General features: G+C 36.4%; 1 protein-coding gene across 3 annotated transcripts in view; it reads right to left on the minus strand.

Moving 5' to 3' along the window:
• Positions 1 to 14,877: 14,877 nt before the first annotated feature.
• The window catches only part of LOC148013277 (alpha/beta-Hydrolases superfamily protein), a 61,643-nt gene continuing 58,534 nt past the window's right edge, over positions 14,878 to 17,986 (minus strand). The window contains exons 6-9 of one of the 3 annotated variants that reach the window (XM_087668281.1): positions 16,711 to 16,861; positions 16,516 to 16,598; positions 16,323 to 16,416; positions 14,878 to 15,365 (exon numbers count right to left, since the gene is read on the minus strand). In XM_087668281.1, the coding sequence (XP_087524407.1) occupies positions 15,338 to 15,365; positions 16,323 to 16,416; positions 16,516 to 16,598; positions 16,711 to 16,861 (356 nt within the window). In that variant the 3' untranslated portion in view covers positions 14,878 to 15,337. Of the gene's footprint in view, positions 15,391 to 16,322; positions 16,417 to 16,515; positions 16,599 to 16,710; positions 16,862 to 17,986 lie in introns of all 3 variants that reach the window. The other 2 variants (XM_087668282.1, XM_087668280.1) reach the window with 2 other exon arrangements.

A 17,986-nucleotide genomic window follows, 5' to 3' on the forward strand; every position in this document is an offset into this window, starting at 1 on the left:
GAAGAGAAAGAGAAAGAGAGAGAGAGACAAAGAGAATGAACTACTTACATGTAGAGAGAGAGAGAGAGAGAGTGTGTGTGTGTGTGAGTAAGTGAGTGAGTGATTGAGTGAGTGAAGGTAGTGATAGGGTGGTGGTGGTGGTGGTAGAGCTAGCAACTATGGCAGTGGTGGTGATGGTGGCAGTGGCAGCAGCGGCAATGGTGGTGGCAGTGGTGGTGGTGGTGGTGGTGGTGGTGGTGGTGGTGGTGGTGGTGGTGAAAGTGGAAGTGAAGGTGGATACATCTAAGGTTGGAATAAGTAAACTATGTGGAATAAGAATAGAGGGTTTACCAAAAAAACTCGCTCAAAAGCTCACTCAAAAAACTCGCTTCTTGCCCTTCCCCCCAGGAAAACACAAAAAGTGACAAGTGAAATAATAAACCCTACAATCAAATTTGTGTTTCACATGACAAAGCTTCAAAGCATATGCCAATGACTCAAATTGTGATGTTTTTCCTATCAAAAATAATGACTTGAGAGAAAATTTATGAAGCACGCATTTGTTACAGTGGAATTAGAAACTAGACAACAGTTCTTGCGTTTCATACAACATTGAGATCTAAAGCAAGTGACAATATGACACACAGAAAAAAATGTATAAAATGTGATTCTAGGTTAATGGAATTAAAAGAAATGTAACTAATCTCACATTTCATATAATATTAGAAGGTCAAGTAACAGAGGATCAAGACCAGGAAGAAAATGGATGAAACGCGAGTCTAGGTCAATGGAATCAGGAGGATAACTAATTTTGGATTTAATACGATATTGAATATCACATTCTAGCATAACAATGAAGATAAGTAGTCAAGAAGCATTTAGTATGATAATTTGTTAGAAAAGATTCCAAAAATGTAGATTTATGTATGCAAACCTATATGAATTACTGAAGATTTTTCTTTGGAGTATGAATTCCTTCCAATAGAAGTGGTTGATCTTGATAGAGTTCTCTTACTATATCTCACTAGCCCACCCTATTCCAAATGAAGTTGTCTTGCAATGGAAAGATGAAAATGATTCTTTACTGGAGGGGCTAGGTTTAAATCCTGAGTTAGCATGGTAATTATTGATTAACATGGTACTTGATAGAACATGGACTCATTAATCACCTTTTCTAGGCCTAAATAAGAGTTCTCATGTGTTAAAAGTAGCTTCAAAATAGCAAAAAGGTAAGCACACTCTCTTTTTAGATGAGAAATGTTCTTTTCAACACAAATTTTGAGAAAGATGATTATATTATTAAATACCTTTTTGGGAGTCCTCTAAAAGCAGCATCTTGCAATCATTAACCATTTTCACATGTAATCTCTTCTATCTCCATCAAAATGAAGCTAGGATCTCCTTGCTCTATTGAAGGAAAAGGAAACCATATACAACCAAATCAAACACTATAAGTGACTAAAACAACTCATTTTCACTCTCATAATAAATGTTGACTCCTACATGCTTATAAAATTGTATTTCCTATGTCAAGCCTCCAAATCCTGATTAAAAATTTGATTTCAATCACCTATGATTGTAATATCAAAATTTTCGTTTGCCACGCTATTGTCATATGAAATGTGAATTTAACTATTTTGGTGTCTCGTGCTTGCTACTTAACTCATGTTTCATATGTTAGGGATTAGGTTTTTGGCATACAATTTAGTTATTCAAATTGTTTTGCTTATTAGGGGTATGTGTTCATATTTTTTTCTTTTGCAAGGTTTAGGGATATCAAAGAGAAAGCTATCCCTTGAGGAAATGGAGCAAGAGGAGCTTAAGGATAATTGTGATAATAGACTTTTTTATATCCATGAGTAAGACATGAAACTCATTCAAATTTTTGTACATTAGGGAGATGGTCAATGTCCCTTTTGATTTGCAAAAGCTACTCAGAGATCTTAATGAGAAGCTTAGGTAGTATAGAGAGTTTTATTCTAGACATGCAAAGTCCTTAAAGAGTCTCTCTTAGTTGAAAATTATGTATATTTTAATGATGCAATCCAAGTAACCAATGCTTCAAGAAGAGCTTTGATTACCAAGTATTATCTTATTGATAAAGAGTTTAGAAGGCATGAAACAAACTGCTTTTTTCATAGGGATTAACAATAGTGGATTTTGATTCACAAAGACATAGGTTTTCTTGTGTTTCTCCAATATACGGGGCTTTTCCTTTAGAGAAAGGGCAAGAGAGCAAGGGTAAAGATGCTACATATATGGATAAGGAGGTTGAAGAGAAGGTAGACATGTTTCAAGAGGATGTTGAGAACCAGTTGTTGGTGCAAGGTTTTGATCCTACTAGTGTGTTCAAGAGTCAAAACATTACAAAGGTAGAAGAACAGGAGATGGAATTGAGTACAAAGATTGAAGAAGGCTCCATGGATTGTATCTCTATATTTCCTACGTACCTTATCAATCATATTCAACCTCTTTTTGATCTCATAAAAGATTAATACTTAGCCATACTAGCATCATGGGGCCAAATTGATAAGGATTTCATAAGCTATGAACCATGCCCATTAGCAGCTCCTTACTCCCATGTGGGAGATGCAAAATATTTGAAGCTTCTCTCAAGCTACCAAAAGCAAGAGTTTTTTAAATATAGAGATCTTATTGAGTGAAATGAATCCAAGGATTCCTTTGCAACAGAGATAAATTGAAAGATCCTAAAGAATTAAGGGTTTCTTGAAACCCATATTTTTCCTTCTCTTTGTTTATTTATAACCATTCTAAAAATCTTTGCTTTTCACAACAGTTTAAATATCTCACTTTCATTTTTTATATAACCATTCGTATGCCTTTTACCAAAGATGATGTATTTCATGATATGATTGTGTCTTTAAGCTTAAATTTATGCCAAATTTGTCTATAAAACCATTGAAAGATCTCTAATATTTTTTTTTATTTGACTCTTTCTCCTTCATGTCTTGTGTGACTAAAGTCTTTTGTTCTTGCTTGATATGTGAATTTTCCATGCCACCTTGGTTGATCAGATAGATAAACTTCTGTATTGTTTGATAAAATATGGAGCAAGTTGTATAAAATATGTTGCACAATTAAAAAACAAGGTTGGTTAAAGATCTTATATGAGTTAGACAATGAAGAAACATAGCAACTTTTTACTGTACAAACATAAGAATTTCTTACCATATGGTGAGTGAGATGTTGGTTACCCCAAGCTTCTGTCATTCCCTTTTTGAAAAGGTTCAATTGGCCTTTGAATTCTTTGAGACCACCATCTTTCCAATCAATCTTATTACAATAAAAGAAGATTTTATCTAGTGTTTTCCAAACTTTTGCTTTTCTGCTTCGAGCCTATCCATTATTAGCATGATCCTTAACTACATTATGTAGGCATTTCCATTGATTATATATAATGGTTGAACCCCCAATTCTAGAGTTAATATTGCCAAGCTTTCCAGGAAAGCCTAAGAACCTCCTAATCTTTACCCCACCAATAGATGGCTTTTTGGGGATACAATTTCTATCCTTGGACTTTTGAAGATCTGGTTCAATAACAACATTACCTCCATGTAAACCAATTGTATATAAAACTTGCTCAATCTTTGTTATAGCATTTTGTTTAGTTAATGAGGGTTTTAGGTTCCAAACAAACCCTATGTAAAGATGAATGAGCTTTTCAATTATTTTGTAGAGTGCCTAAAGTGTGCATATATGAGCATTAGCCAAAGGAATATCTAAAATTGGCTTGCATTGTGGATCTTTGATACGCTTGGAGTGGGCTCTATTCCAATTGCTTGAGCTCAATTGTATAGCTAGAGACATATAATATAGAGATGAGGAACATCTAGAGTTTGCTCCTTTAGACACATATTTTGCATGCATTTGAGTATCTTTAAGTCACTAGATATGTGCCATCTGACCTTATAGTTCCCAAATGCCTTGAAAAATAGCTCTTCTTCTACTTGTTGGCTCTTAATCATATCATGTATTGAAGTTTGATTTAAAAATCCAATACAATATATCAAAATCCTTTGTGTCTACTTCAAAAGCTCCTAACCACCAGATATTGTGTTCAGACTAAATACTAAATGACATTGAATCATTACAATAACTTGATGAAAGTGCTCTATTCATCAAAGTAATGGACACACTTTCTAATTTTTTATACTTTAAAATCTCACTTTCATCAAGTTTAATCACAAATTTGGCTACTCCTTGTGCATCTTCTAAAGACAAATCATAGAATATAATCATCAAACATTGCAAGGTAGGCATATCAAGGAAAGTGTTATTAAATTCATTGTAAACAACCTCTTTTTTTCTCTCTCTTAAAATTGTCCTTGATATAGAAAGTTTCATCCAAAACTTCCATCACCTTGCCATTGACTCTTTGTCTAATAGTCTTTCCACAAATTGCCTTAGAAGTAAAAAAATTCGTATTTGATTACATTTCATATTTGATTGTAATAGCTAGAAAAATGGTGTATATACACCCCAAATAATACTAATACCATTCAAAGTCTTCTACACCAGCTTAGAATCCAAAGAATGATACCTAATAAAAGAATCGAACTAGTGTTGTCTCTTTACTTTTTTGAACTTCTTCTTCCCAAGAATATTATTTGGCATTACTGAGAGTAAGAGATGATAATAAGATTGAGATACTTTTGAAGCATCTCTCTCTCTTATATTTGGTTGAAGAAGAGACCTAAACAATGTCAACATCATGACTCAGATAATATTGGAAGCAAAGTTATATTCAACATTGCTTGAGTAAAAAAATATACATTGCTACTTGGATTCTTTTACTACAACCACCTCCTTGTTTGAGATGCTCAATTTTCTTAAGAGATCTTTATCAATTTCGAAGGCCTAAAATAGTTTGTTTTCTTTGGTATGCTTTGATGCCTTTCTCAAATGAATTATTCTTATGTTGACAATCTTGTAGTTTTTGCAACAACTCATCTCTATGTTTTTAGCAAGTGATTCTCCAATTTAAGAACATTCTTCTTTGCAATAAGATTAAATGTATAGCCCAAAAAATCCATTATAACCATCACCAATAAACCACATTAGCGAAGAGCTATTATAAAAAGGAGTACTATTTTTTATAGGATCTTTAGGGCATAACCTTCCATCCAACTAAAGATCAAGATTTTTTTCCCTTCAAATCGAAATACATGTCTCATGGACTCTAAAAAAATGTTTTGTTTTTTTCTTTTTTTAATTGGTTCATTCATACTTACGTTCTTGCTCAACAAAAAGGTGATAGATAGCTCTTTTACCAATGTACAAGGATTATTGGATGACTAATCCATAGCTAAAGATGTAATTTGTAACTCTTAATAAGATTATTGTGTAAATTCAAAAAAGTCAAAGAATGAGTAAGTAACCAACAACAAGAAGAATAAGGTAAAGAAATAATGAGGATATATGGAGATAATGAGATGTAAAAAGAATTCAAATTGAATACTCACTTTCACTTGTATTAAGGCAAGTTAGGATCCTTATTAAATCAATCATCGTCATCTTTACGGTGGCCTATACTTTTAGATTCAATATGCAAGCCACAAGAATATTATGATACTGACCTTTTAACCATTTTAGATATGTCTATTTATCATAATATTAAAAAAATTAAAACATCATTTCCATCTTTGGGAACTCTTATAAGGCATTTTTGAGATCTCAAATCTCCCCTAATGTTTTCGACGGGGATTCCCTACACTTGATCATATCTTCACCTTGAGGAGAATGATTGAGCAAGTGAAAATGAGATAAACTATTACACGAGATAAACTATTACAAAGCCTTCGATACAGTTCCACGAGATAAACTATTACAAAGCCTACAAACATGGGGAATCCCATTGGACATGATTGGGGCATCTATACACTACATGAGAGGGCGGTAGGCCAAGTGAGATGCCTAGGAGGAATTTCAAGCATGGTCTCTAACACCATTGGAGTGAAGCAGGGATGTCCTCTCTCCACTACACTTTTGGTTTTGCATCGACAAGATAGAAGATCACATCACAAGAGGAGGAGGTAATGGGGTGGAGATAGTAGGTATACTAGTAGTCTCTATCATGCTTCATGATGATGATATTATTTTGGTCTCTGAATCAAAGGAGGGTCTACAACAACATCTCCATGCCCTTCATGATTTTTGTACACTATGTGGATTTATAGTTATTCTTGGGAAAACCAAGAGCTTGATATTCCACACATCAACCGTGGTAAGAGGAGATTGATCTTCACCCTAAGAGCTAGAAAAGAGGAGGTTGTGGACTCGTATATCTACTTAGAGATCACTTTCACTAAATCTGCTAGGAGACACAAGGATATGCAACATTGGCCATGGTGGAAAGACACTGCCACAAGCCAAACTAGCCAAAACGTCGCACATGGAGATGGTTATTTAACATACTAGTCACACTAGTCATGATGTATGGTGCACCCATGGCTTGGCTACATACCTATGGACACAGATTGAGAGACCACAAATCATCATGCTCTCATGGATGATCCACAACAAACCATCACTCCCATATGAGATTATTAGAGTCTAGTTTGCTACACCTCCCATGATGATGGATGCCCTTTTTCATGCCACCAACTTCATATATAGAGCATGTGACATCTACCTTGATAGACTACCTAGGAGAGCCTTTGAGCTCTCTAAGCAGTTAGCTCAAGCACGATAGAAAACTTCATGGTATGAACAAGTCGAGCATTGGCTTATAGGATATGGCATCAACATGGACCATCTACCCCCTTTCAGTATGACAATGACTCACCTTTTATGTACATCTCCCACACATAGTGGAACTTGGTCATGTAGCAGGACCTTTACCAATTGTGCATATAGCATACATGGATTTCACCCAAGTAGTCCCTTCCCTCAAAAGATATACTACAGAGATCACTCAAAGAAGACTGCCATGGATGGCTTCATTGAGAGACATTGATACCTAGATATATACATGCCACATAAGAGGCCAATAGCCATTGGCCAACTCTCAAGGTATCTCTCACTAGCTTGAGATCGAGATCGGGAGGGTAGTCCACATCACCAAAGTTGAGCGGATTTGCAAATTATGCTAGGAAGAGGTCAAGAGCGAGGAGCACTACATCTACACAACAGCTGCAGAGCCTATAGCATAGTTCAAGCTAGATAACTTGCACTATTTGGAGAAGACACCTTCCTGAAACTAGTCATGGAGTTTCCACACCAATGCCAATTGGGCCAGTTATTAGTTGAGATTTAGAGGCTCTACACATCAATACTATAGGTTGGCACCACATAGAGAGGGGGCGTTTGTCACAACTTATTGATTTCTTCCACATAGTGACACACAGATGTTATATCAGAGAGAGATGAGGGAGATCCACCACCAACATGAGAAGTACCTAACAGAGTTGAGGGCCCATCCATGGTACTATTTCATTTGAGATGTATGACATAATCTACCCCACCAATCCTGAGTGGGTGGAACTAGATATATGAATATCAGTCACACAACTAGACATATACCACTTCATCCTCACATTGCATTCATATATGGTCACTATTTTGTCATGTACACTGCATTAGCTTCTTTTACAATAATTTCATGAACCTTCTTTCAGCACACCACGCTTTTATGTCTAGTGACAATCAACAATGTACATGGTTTTGTCTCACATGGCAATTTTGGCCTTAGAAGATGTGTGTGTGTGGGTGTGTGCGTGTGTGTGTGCACACCCACACGTGTTGTTCATGGACACACACAAAGAACTATGCTCCTTTGTGTGTGTGTGTGTGTGTGTGTGTGTGTGTGTGTGTGTGTGTGTGTGTGTGTGTGTGCGTGTGCGTGCGTGCGTGCGTGCGTGCGTGCGTGCGTGCGTGCGTGCGTGCGTGTGCGTGCGTGCGTGCGTGCGTGCGTGCGTGCGTGTGCGTGTGTGTGTGTGTGTGTGTGTGTGTGTGTGTGTGTGTGTGTGTGTGTGTGTGTGTGTGTGTGTGTGTGTGTGTGTGTGTGAGAAGAAAATTATGTGCATAGGAGACCGGGGGGGGGGGGGATTATGGTGTTGTTGGAGGAGGAGGAGGAGGAGGAGGAGGAGGAGGAGGTACCAATGGTGGTGGTGGTGGTGGTGATAGTGGTGCTGCAACTTTAGGTGGAGGTGGTTGCATCTAAGGGTGGAAGAAATGAACTACGTGGGGGAGAACAACACAAGGGGTTTGCAAGAAAAAACTCACTCCAAAAACACACTCCTTGCCCTTCCCCATTCTTTCTTTTAAATCTCCAAACATAAAAAGAGTTAGATTTTTATTCCCCATGAGTAAAAATATTATTGAGAAACCCTGATAAATCATCCAAAACCTTAGTAACTAAGATGTCATCTAGAATTATAAGGTGCTTTCTAAATGTCCTAGGTTTTTATTAAGACTACATTGACTTATTCATATACTTGAAATCCAAATGTTCAAGCAAATATGCCATTTGTGTCTCAGTACACACCCAACGCAAATTAGCAATTGCATCTCAAACTCTCACTTTTGCATTATCGAAGTGTGAGACATAATATCTATTTTCATTTATAGAAGTAATTATGAGCATGCACTTTGTATTCCACATAGACTTTCTTAGTTGGCAAAATTTTTGTCAAAATTTCATATAGCCTAATCATCCACTCAACTTGAAAGAAGATAACAAGTGTCACGAGTGATTCTAAATGCTTCTAATTTTAACATCCATAACCCATTGATAATTAGCACATGTTACATCATGTAAGACTGCAAAACACGTGGTCCCATTAGGATTTATTTCAACTTATAACATGTTGAAAACATCATTATTCCCAAACTTCTTGAAATCTCAAATGCACCACTCAATTTCTCAAGCTTTACTTACATAGCAACCTAAAATCACAAAAGCAATGTATCTACCTTCAATTGTGAACAACCGTTGGATTGTTACACTTGTATCGCAAAATAAAAAATCTTATATAGAATAAAGAAAAAACTATCTATACTAATTTAAGATCCAAACAAATATTGGACTTTCATCTAATCTACATGGGAGTCAAAGGATGAACACCAATCCTATAAAATCATAGGACAAAAGAGGACACCTTTTTATTATGACATAGTATATTGTCAAAATTCACAAAAGCCCATGAGCTTGAACCCATCTGAATTTCAAAAATACTTGGATAGAAGGCCAATGCATTTTTCTTTTGAAGTATTGTATTTACAAAGGTAGTAGGTGAGAAGGTGGGTAGTTCATCTTTTGGAGCATTATTACATTAAATGTGGTTGGAGAATTCAAGGTGGTTGGAGGATGCCAAAAAATAGAGATCTTTTTAGGTCAATGGAAAGAGAAAGCAAGCGATATTTTGTAGCTTCTTTAACAAAAGGATCCATAAAATATAACCACCACCTACAAAGGTGGTGGTTATATATTGCAACCTCCTAGCCCAATGGTCACCTAGAGGTATTTGTAATGACCATTAGGCTAGGAGGATGCAACATATTTGTAATGACCATTGGGCTAGGAGGATGCAACATATAAGCTATATGCATGGCCTCACATTATGTGTGAGTGCTTCCGTTCGTCCCTTTTATGGTCCTTCTCAATTGCAAAGGTCGGCAGTCTGCTTCTATCGCATTCCGTGTCTTGTTTTATTTGCTCCATTTTGCTTTCCATGTCGTTTTTACATGTTCTGTCCCACACAATGAAAGGGATTTCTCGCTCAACCAAAAAGGACTGGAAATGTCTCCTTTCCATGAAACATGGAGGAAATCATGGTGCTGTAGTAGGAAAAAGAGTAGTGCCACAGCCAAGGACTAGAAGCAGAAAAATTTGGAGAGCAGAATTCAATCACATTGGCACATTCCTGACCATCCCTACACCTCTCTTAGGGGCTCGAATGTGCTACTTTGGGAGGTTGTGACCATAGCAACCCCTATACCCTACCAGTCCCCTCCCTTAGAGAGAGAGAGAGAGAGAGAGAGAGAGAGAGAGAGAGAGAGAGAGAGAGAGAGAGAGAGAGAGAGAGAGAGTGTGTGTGTGTGTGTGTGTGTGTGTGTGTGTGTGTGTGTGTGCGTGCGTGTGTGAGACAAAGAGAGAGACAGAGAAAATCAATATCCTCTAAGACAACTCAAAGGCATATAACATAAAGAGATATGCATCCAGATTTTATACATCATGACCCTAAAGAAACTCAATTCTTAGGTTTTATAAACTCCTCTATGATGGCTATGCTACCTCAAAAAACTACCTATCTATCCTTATTTCTAGTTATCTTCATCTAGGAAATTTTACATGGTCATTCTTGGAGTTGTAGTGTATCAAGCATCTCTGCCAAAGAATGTCACTACTAAAAAAATGGAATGACTATGTTACAAGAGCAAGGGTATCCATTTAGTTGACTTAGTTGGTCTTCAACTCTCACCATACATCATTGTGGTTGCAACATTCCTCACAATATTGCTTCAACTTGATTTTCTACCTTAATTATTTCACACTTTTGGATTTCGAATTCAAGTCAATGAGAATTTGTTCTCAAGAACTTAGTAAACTACTCATGTATCCATCTCCAACACATAATTTCGGTAATCACTATTCAAAATCATTGGACCCCTAATTATGTGTATGGATTGTGGATTACACATAAACATCATATATGTGCTTTATTATTCATGTGCGTGATTGTGTCAATTTTTCAAATGACATGAATTGTAGGTAAATTTGTTTCCCTTTTCTATTATTTCATCATATATGAAGGTAGGCAACTGAAATGTCAATGCTTGTGAAGTTAAAATGAATTGTGTTGTTCCAAAAACGATAACACAACCACTTATCTTCAATGTGAGATGCGACATGCCAATGCTTGGAAAGTTAAGATTGATTCTAGTCTTCAAGTCTTGTTTAATACTACTTCCAATGTACAAAGAAGCATTCATGAACTATTCCAACGTACAAGTTTTCACAAATGAAATAATTTAGAAGTATATAAGAGATGCTCTAGGGTGATGCGAGAAGGTTGCTAGATGGAGTTGCCAACTCCATGTTTAAAGGTACAGATTGACAAGATTCAAGATAGGGATCATTGACATCAAAGTATAACTAAGCCATCTTATATTGACATTGTATGATAGGTAATGAAGCTACTGGTATGATCAACAAAGCTATCACTCTTAGGTTAGTGAAATAGTGTTAGTCTTAGGGTTGGTAATCATATTGTTGGCCCTTCTAGAGTTTAACAATTCTCTCTCTCTCTCTCTCTCTCTCTCTCTCTCTCTCTCTCTCTCTCTCTCTCTCTCTCTCTCTCTCTCTCTCTCTCTCTCTCTCTCTCTCTCTCTCTCTCTCTCTCTCTCTCTCTCTCTCTCTCTCTCTCTCTCTCTCTCTCTCTCTCTCTCTCTCTCTCTCTCTACTAAACTTTGAACAATGTTATGCTTCAATCTTAAATATTTTTAAGTTACAAGACTAATAAATGCAAATATCAATGCATGAGGTTACTCCTCTTGAGTACAAGAAAATTGGTCTTTCAACCTAAAACTATATAAGATTGAAGCACGATGCAAAGATGTTTCTATTTTTGCATGGAATATGGTTTACCATTATAAAGTTAGTTGAAGTCACAATGCTAGATTTTGGCACAACATGCTAAGGCTTCATTGAGGTCTTCTTTCATATCTTAAGAAAATAAGAATGTTAAGTTTGATTAGGTAGGTTCTTCCTTTTATCTAATATTCTATATTCAAAATTATGCTTCCATTGTCACAATGAGTGACATGATTGTAACAAGTGATAGAAAGTATATTGTTACAAGTAATGCTATTAGAAAGCATATCAGTTTTCCATCCTTGTCCTGCATGATGTACATGCGGTCCAACCGCGACCATGTAGTTGCATACTGCGCCGAATGGAAAGTAAACCCTGTAAAAGAAGGGTGAAGCTAGGACCAGAGATCTTGCTTAAGTACAGCAAGAGCAAACGCATTCCACAGCCGACTTTCCGGAGCGTCCATCACCGAATGCCCTAATGTGGACTGTGAAGAATCAACACACATATTAAAATCCCCCATCAAAAAACCCCATCTGCCAAGTGACAAGGAGGTCTGCAAAGTATTCCAAAGATCCCGACGGGATAAAGGGTCATTCGGAGCATAGAGACCTAGCAACCATAAGATCTCTCCTTCAAATAAAACTTCAATTACCACAAAGCGGCCATGTACATCATTTTTAATAAAAACAGGCTGATATTTCTTGTGTACAATCATAAGCACACCATAATAATACATGGCATGTGTCCCTGCATAAAACAAGTGAAACCCATGGTAATCCACAACTTTTCATGCTTCTTCCCAAGATATATGTGTTAACTATTTCAACCTACCATGGCAATTATATGTAGCAAAGATAAACCTAACATTAGAGAAAAAAAAAGTGGGCTCGAAAATGAGCCCTTCAAGGAGTTCAACTCACTCTCTATTTGCAAAAATGGAATTTTGCAAACAAAATCAAAACTTATATGACCTTAGATAGTTTAAATACGCTCTTTAAGCTCTTCTATTGATCTATAGCACGCCACAACATTCATATTTCAAAATATTCATGATTTATGTGATCCTTAAGATAGCATCTATAACATAGATACTACATCAAGGGGTCACATCAAATCACATAGAAGTCCCATCAAGGAGTTGCAACAATTTGGAAGTTTGATTTACAAGAATCTCACTGCATACTATAGAACCTTAAATAATACATTCTAACTATCAAAGGCTTGACAAATTCTAGGTTTATTTGCAAAAAATTCACTATTTTTAAGGAGAGAGAAAGAGTATCAAACTCCTCAAAGACCCCACTTTTTAGTCACACTAGACATTTTTTCATTTCGACTGTCTTGAACAATCTTTGCTTCACAACTCCACATAGGAACGTAACATCCAACACACATTTTATTCATTCCTCCTAGATTATATACTTCTCGATCATGGCAACAATGATCTCTTACCTTCTCTTTACTAATATCTCTACTCTTTTTCAAATAATATTATAGAACTAGTTGCAAAATAGTTCCTTTACTATTCACAAAACTTCAAATAATTATTTTTCATCTCCATTTAGGATTATAATTAACTACGTTTGCAAAAACACAATGATTGACATGATTGTGCTCACTAACATCTACTAGAATTACTAAGCATCCAAAGATAGTGCTACATCTACTATTGGACTATTGTGTACAACCATTGTGACAACCTTAGCATCAACATCTTCAACAAGAGCAAAGGCAATGGTAGATGGCCTAGCCTTGAAATTATGACATCAAAATCATTGAGTAAACTATTTCCTAGATAACACTTCTCTATATATTATTCTTGACAAGTTTGATGCTCGAGAAAGGATGCCATGAAGTCCTAACAATTGATATGTGCTAATTTTCTTCTTTACGAGCTTGTCACTTATTTTTCAACATTTTTGCATGCACATATAAGTGGATCTTTGCAATCAAGACATTGCTATCATTTGTCACTCCAAAGTAAAACAAAAACAAAGTATGAAGCTTTGCAATCAACACCATAGTCATCAAGGATATCCCCCCAAGATTAAAGATGACACTTACATATCAATTATGACCAACTGTCAATCATTTTCTTTCCCATTCATTAAATAGCTTAAAAACTTGCGACAAATTGTTGTGCACCATGCACTGTTCATTCTCCATAGTATTGACCGCTCTATACCCTCTTTGTAGCCGTCTCCATAACAATGAGCTTGGACTTTGGACCAAACTTTGGACCAAGCACATATTCTCTCCATGTGTATTCCCCTCTAGCATTAAGCTTGGCATATACCCCTTCCTTCCACTTCATACTTAGTCACAAGGTCAAGCATGCAACCTACATCTCTAGCATTGAGCTTGGCCCTATGGCCAAGCATGCACCCTACATTCTCCATAGGAGTGCCAAGCAAACACCTTAGCCAACCACATTCTCTTCATACCTTCTTTATAGCATTCAGCTTAGCCTTGTGCTAAGCACACTATTGTTAAGCAGCACATCTCTATTGGAGCTAAGTCTATTTAGAGAACATAACAACCTTATGTTGTTCACACTAAGATGAAACAAGCTTGTAAAAGAGTTTGAAATAGCAACTCTACTATCCATGCTCACACCAATATGTTTCATGTAAAGTATGTCATCTTGCAAGATTCAACTTTTCAGTGTAAATAAAAGTCCCTTAACATTCTAGTCGGAGCTTCTCTTTCAAAAAGCTACAAACATATTTCTAATCAAATATCTTGTATCACTTAACTTTGACGCAAGTACATGGATAATTTGTATTTTTTACATTGACACATTTCCAAATACACTATTGCATTGTGAACTCATTTTATTTTAAAATATAAATATGATTTTAAATCAATATTCACATCAAGATTATCTCTTATATAGCAATATGAACTTTTTCATAGCACCACATTTATCACTCCAAATTAAACCCATTAATCACTTTTTAAAACGCGAAAATATATATGATGAATAAATAAATGACCACAATTACCAAAAACAAGCCTACCATAAAATGTGAAAATGTGACATTTTTCTAAGTTGATTGATCAATCGAGAGGTATAGATGATAGCTATACAATATTAACAAAATTAGGAAATAGTTTATCCTTCAAAAAATAAAAGTTCATTAAAAAATATGAACAAATTTGATATCTACATAGTAAAACTTTCAAAAGTGTGAAAATCCATTATATTCAATAATTCTTAACATCATAAGCATATGTAAGCAAAAAATCAACTCAATAAAATTCTTGTAAGATCCAACAACTGTAGAGAAACACTTGCACACGTCAAACAATTCTATCTAATTCAAAACAAACAAGGTCATGTCCTAACTTACTTTTTTTCATGTATAACTAGCAAAGGTGAATCCATTTGACGGTATATTTGAAATATGTCCCAAGTCACCAAAGTCAAGTTATTACCTCACCAAAGGAGGTGTATAAATTTACGAATATCCAAGGTATGGTACCTTGAGCATTTGATATCTATGTTGTACCTTGTAAGCCAAAATCTTTTGGCCAAGTAACATACAAATGGAAACCCCTAATTTAAGAGGCCTTACACATTTGATAACTTCGTTCTACCCTATAGGGCAAAACCTTTTGGGAGAGTAAAATACAGATTGAAACCTCTAAATTAAGAGGCAAATACAATGTTCAAAAGCATAAATAATGAATCCACTTAGTCTTGTATTTGTTGATGTTTCATATAAACTGTCATTTTGCAAGGTTTAACTTTTTAATATGAAATAAAAGTCGCTTAACTTTCTAGTTGGAGCTTCTCTTTCAAAAAGTTACAAACATCATCAAGGACCTGTTCAGAGGTAGTGTGCTCAAGTCTGCAATTTTCAAGACATATTTCTAATCAAATATCTTGTATCACACTCAACTTTGACACCCACAAGTACATGGATAATTGGTCTTTTTTACATTCATGCATTTCCAAACACAATATTGCATTGTGAACTCATTTTAAACATGGTAAATTTAGGAGGGTCATTAGAAGCAAGAAAACAATGGAATGAAGCTCTAACCTATAAATTTAAGGCATAAACAGCACTTTAAGCATCAAATAGTTAAAAACATTTTAGTTTCAAATCAAGCCAAATAAGAAAAAGAAGACCTTTAGCTAGCTATATAAAGTTTGTATTTACAAAGGTGAATTGGTAATACGTGTTAGATCCCTTTGTAGTTGCACCATTCAAGTAACCAAGCAAATGAAGATACATGCATGGTCGTTATACATACATACATGTATACAGCACACATGTATACATGTACATGTACATGTATTTATGTATGTGTGTGTAACTAGGGGTGTATGTATGCATATATACATGTATGGAGGATTTTATGGACGAATGGACCAATATGAAATTTGAATAAAAAGCTTAAAAGTATCTAGCTATATAGTAAAAATATATGCATGTGCGGATGTATAGCACTTGATGTGTGTGTGTGTGTGTGTGTGTGTGTGTGTGTGTGTGTGTGTGTTGAGAGAATATAAGGTTGTTTTGCAGTTTTTATTATCGCACATGGCAAGGATTCAAGGATAACTACTCCAGCAACTTTCTTCTTTTAAAGCAATTGGGGTGATTGAAAAAGAGAGAAACTTCAACCATGGTTTCATGAAAATGATGGTTTAACGACATCGTTTCCATGGGACTTGGATGTTGGCTAGATGGCTTTTTATGTAGCCTGTACTATATCAAATCTTATATGCTTCATTTTTACCAAACATAGAGTGTGTGTGTGAGAGAGAGATCAATACCCTTTGTAAGTCTTGAAGTTGAGTTTGCTGAATCCCAGAGACTGCAGTACCGTTGCAGACTGTTCACCAAACTTGTATAGTACAACATCATCCCCTGCAATCAACCCACAAGAACTTCAAGCACAGTCAGATACTTAGGAGAAATTGTATTCCCTCAATTAACACCTCTCTCTTGTACAAGAAGTTCACTTGCCTGTTCCATGACCGAGAAACACCGGCAGCTCTCGTGCCCGTTCCAACGCCTCCGCATTCCCATCCACACGATTCTTTACATCTCTATGCATCAGAAGAAAGGTTGAATATGCAAACAAAACAGTTTAGCTTCAGTGAGATTTTAGATATTGGATGAATTTAATAGCATGCATAGCAAGAGAGTTTTGTTACATACTTGGCAGCAGGAAGCCAACCACTAAGCACCACAACAACACTAAACTTGCACGGGAAGACAGATCCATCACTATGTCTCCTCACTATTGAGCAGATTGTAGAATACAATGTGGTGGCAGCACCTTGGCTGAAGCCCCCAATTCCCAGCTTTACTGCATGTGAAACAATATAGTCAGTACCCACCAAACTCCAGAAAACAGTCAAGATAGAAATGGATTGCAGTTATTGCCGTGCAAACACGTGTTAAGTCAAGGATATGCAAACAACTTAGTTCATCATCAAACTTTTTTACTTGAGAACTTCAACCATGCAACATTCTGATGTCGCTTGGGTACACTCTAGTGGGCTAAAAAATTTGTCGGAAGAATGAATTCCTCACCATGGACTGTTGCAAAGTGTTCTTGTAATGAGTACTTAAATCAAGGTACGCACTGACCACCTATTTTTAAGAACAATGATAATACACATGAACACACCACAGAGCCCCAAAATTCAAGAAGAACCCCTGGAAAAACAAATGAAACTATAAGGGACTCATCTGCCTGTCCACCTTAAAACTGTGATAACCTTCTTGACCAGAGGGCTGAACTTCACTGAGAATATAGCACTCTTGAGCTAGATAAGTACTTGAGAGTTTTGAGCTTTAACTGCCACCCGTTGAATATGCTCAAGCAGTATAAGCTGTCACTCAATGCACCGACTCAAGCACATATAAACTGTACATGAAAATATCTACACATGCAAAACAATGCAAGTACATTAGACTAATCCCAAGGATACAAAACCTATAGCTGGTCATGTGAAACCATGTCTTTGATAATGCATACTCATCTTCCCCTCAAGTGATGTCATCCAACATGCATGAGCAGTCATGTCCAGTGAAGTAAATAAATGTGCGCTCTCCATGAAGACCAGCTGGCAATGGGCCTTCCAAATATGCAACCCTGTCAAGCTCCCAAATCTCTTAAAAGAATGCTGATTGCATCAGCTGGGCGAGGCCTCTATTACCCAACCACTAATACATGACCTGGCCTCATGATTGAAACTGTCACGCATCTCAGCCTTGTAGAGCAAATGGCGCCCCTGCCAAGGGACTGCAAACAAAGAGCTCCCCAGATGATGCAATGTAGGTTCAGCTCCATGGGGTGTTGCGTGTGTGACCAGCAGGCTATGGTGGATGGAACTCCATGGAGAGAGAGAGACACAGAGAGAGAGAGAGAGAGAGAGAGAGAGAGAGAGAGAGAGAGAGAGTATATTAACGTCTCTAAAAGGCCAAT

The sequence above is a fragment of the Lygodium microphyllum genome, chromosome 26 (assembly GCF_053477565.2).
Source record: "Lygodium microphyllum isolate KBCC chromosome 26, Lygodium_microphyllum_v1.1.10, whole genome shotgun sequence".
NCBI classification, from domain to species: Eukaryota; Viridiplantae; Streptophyta; class Polypodiopsida; order Schizaeales; family Lygodiaceae; genus Lygodium; species Lygodium microphyllum.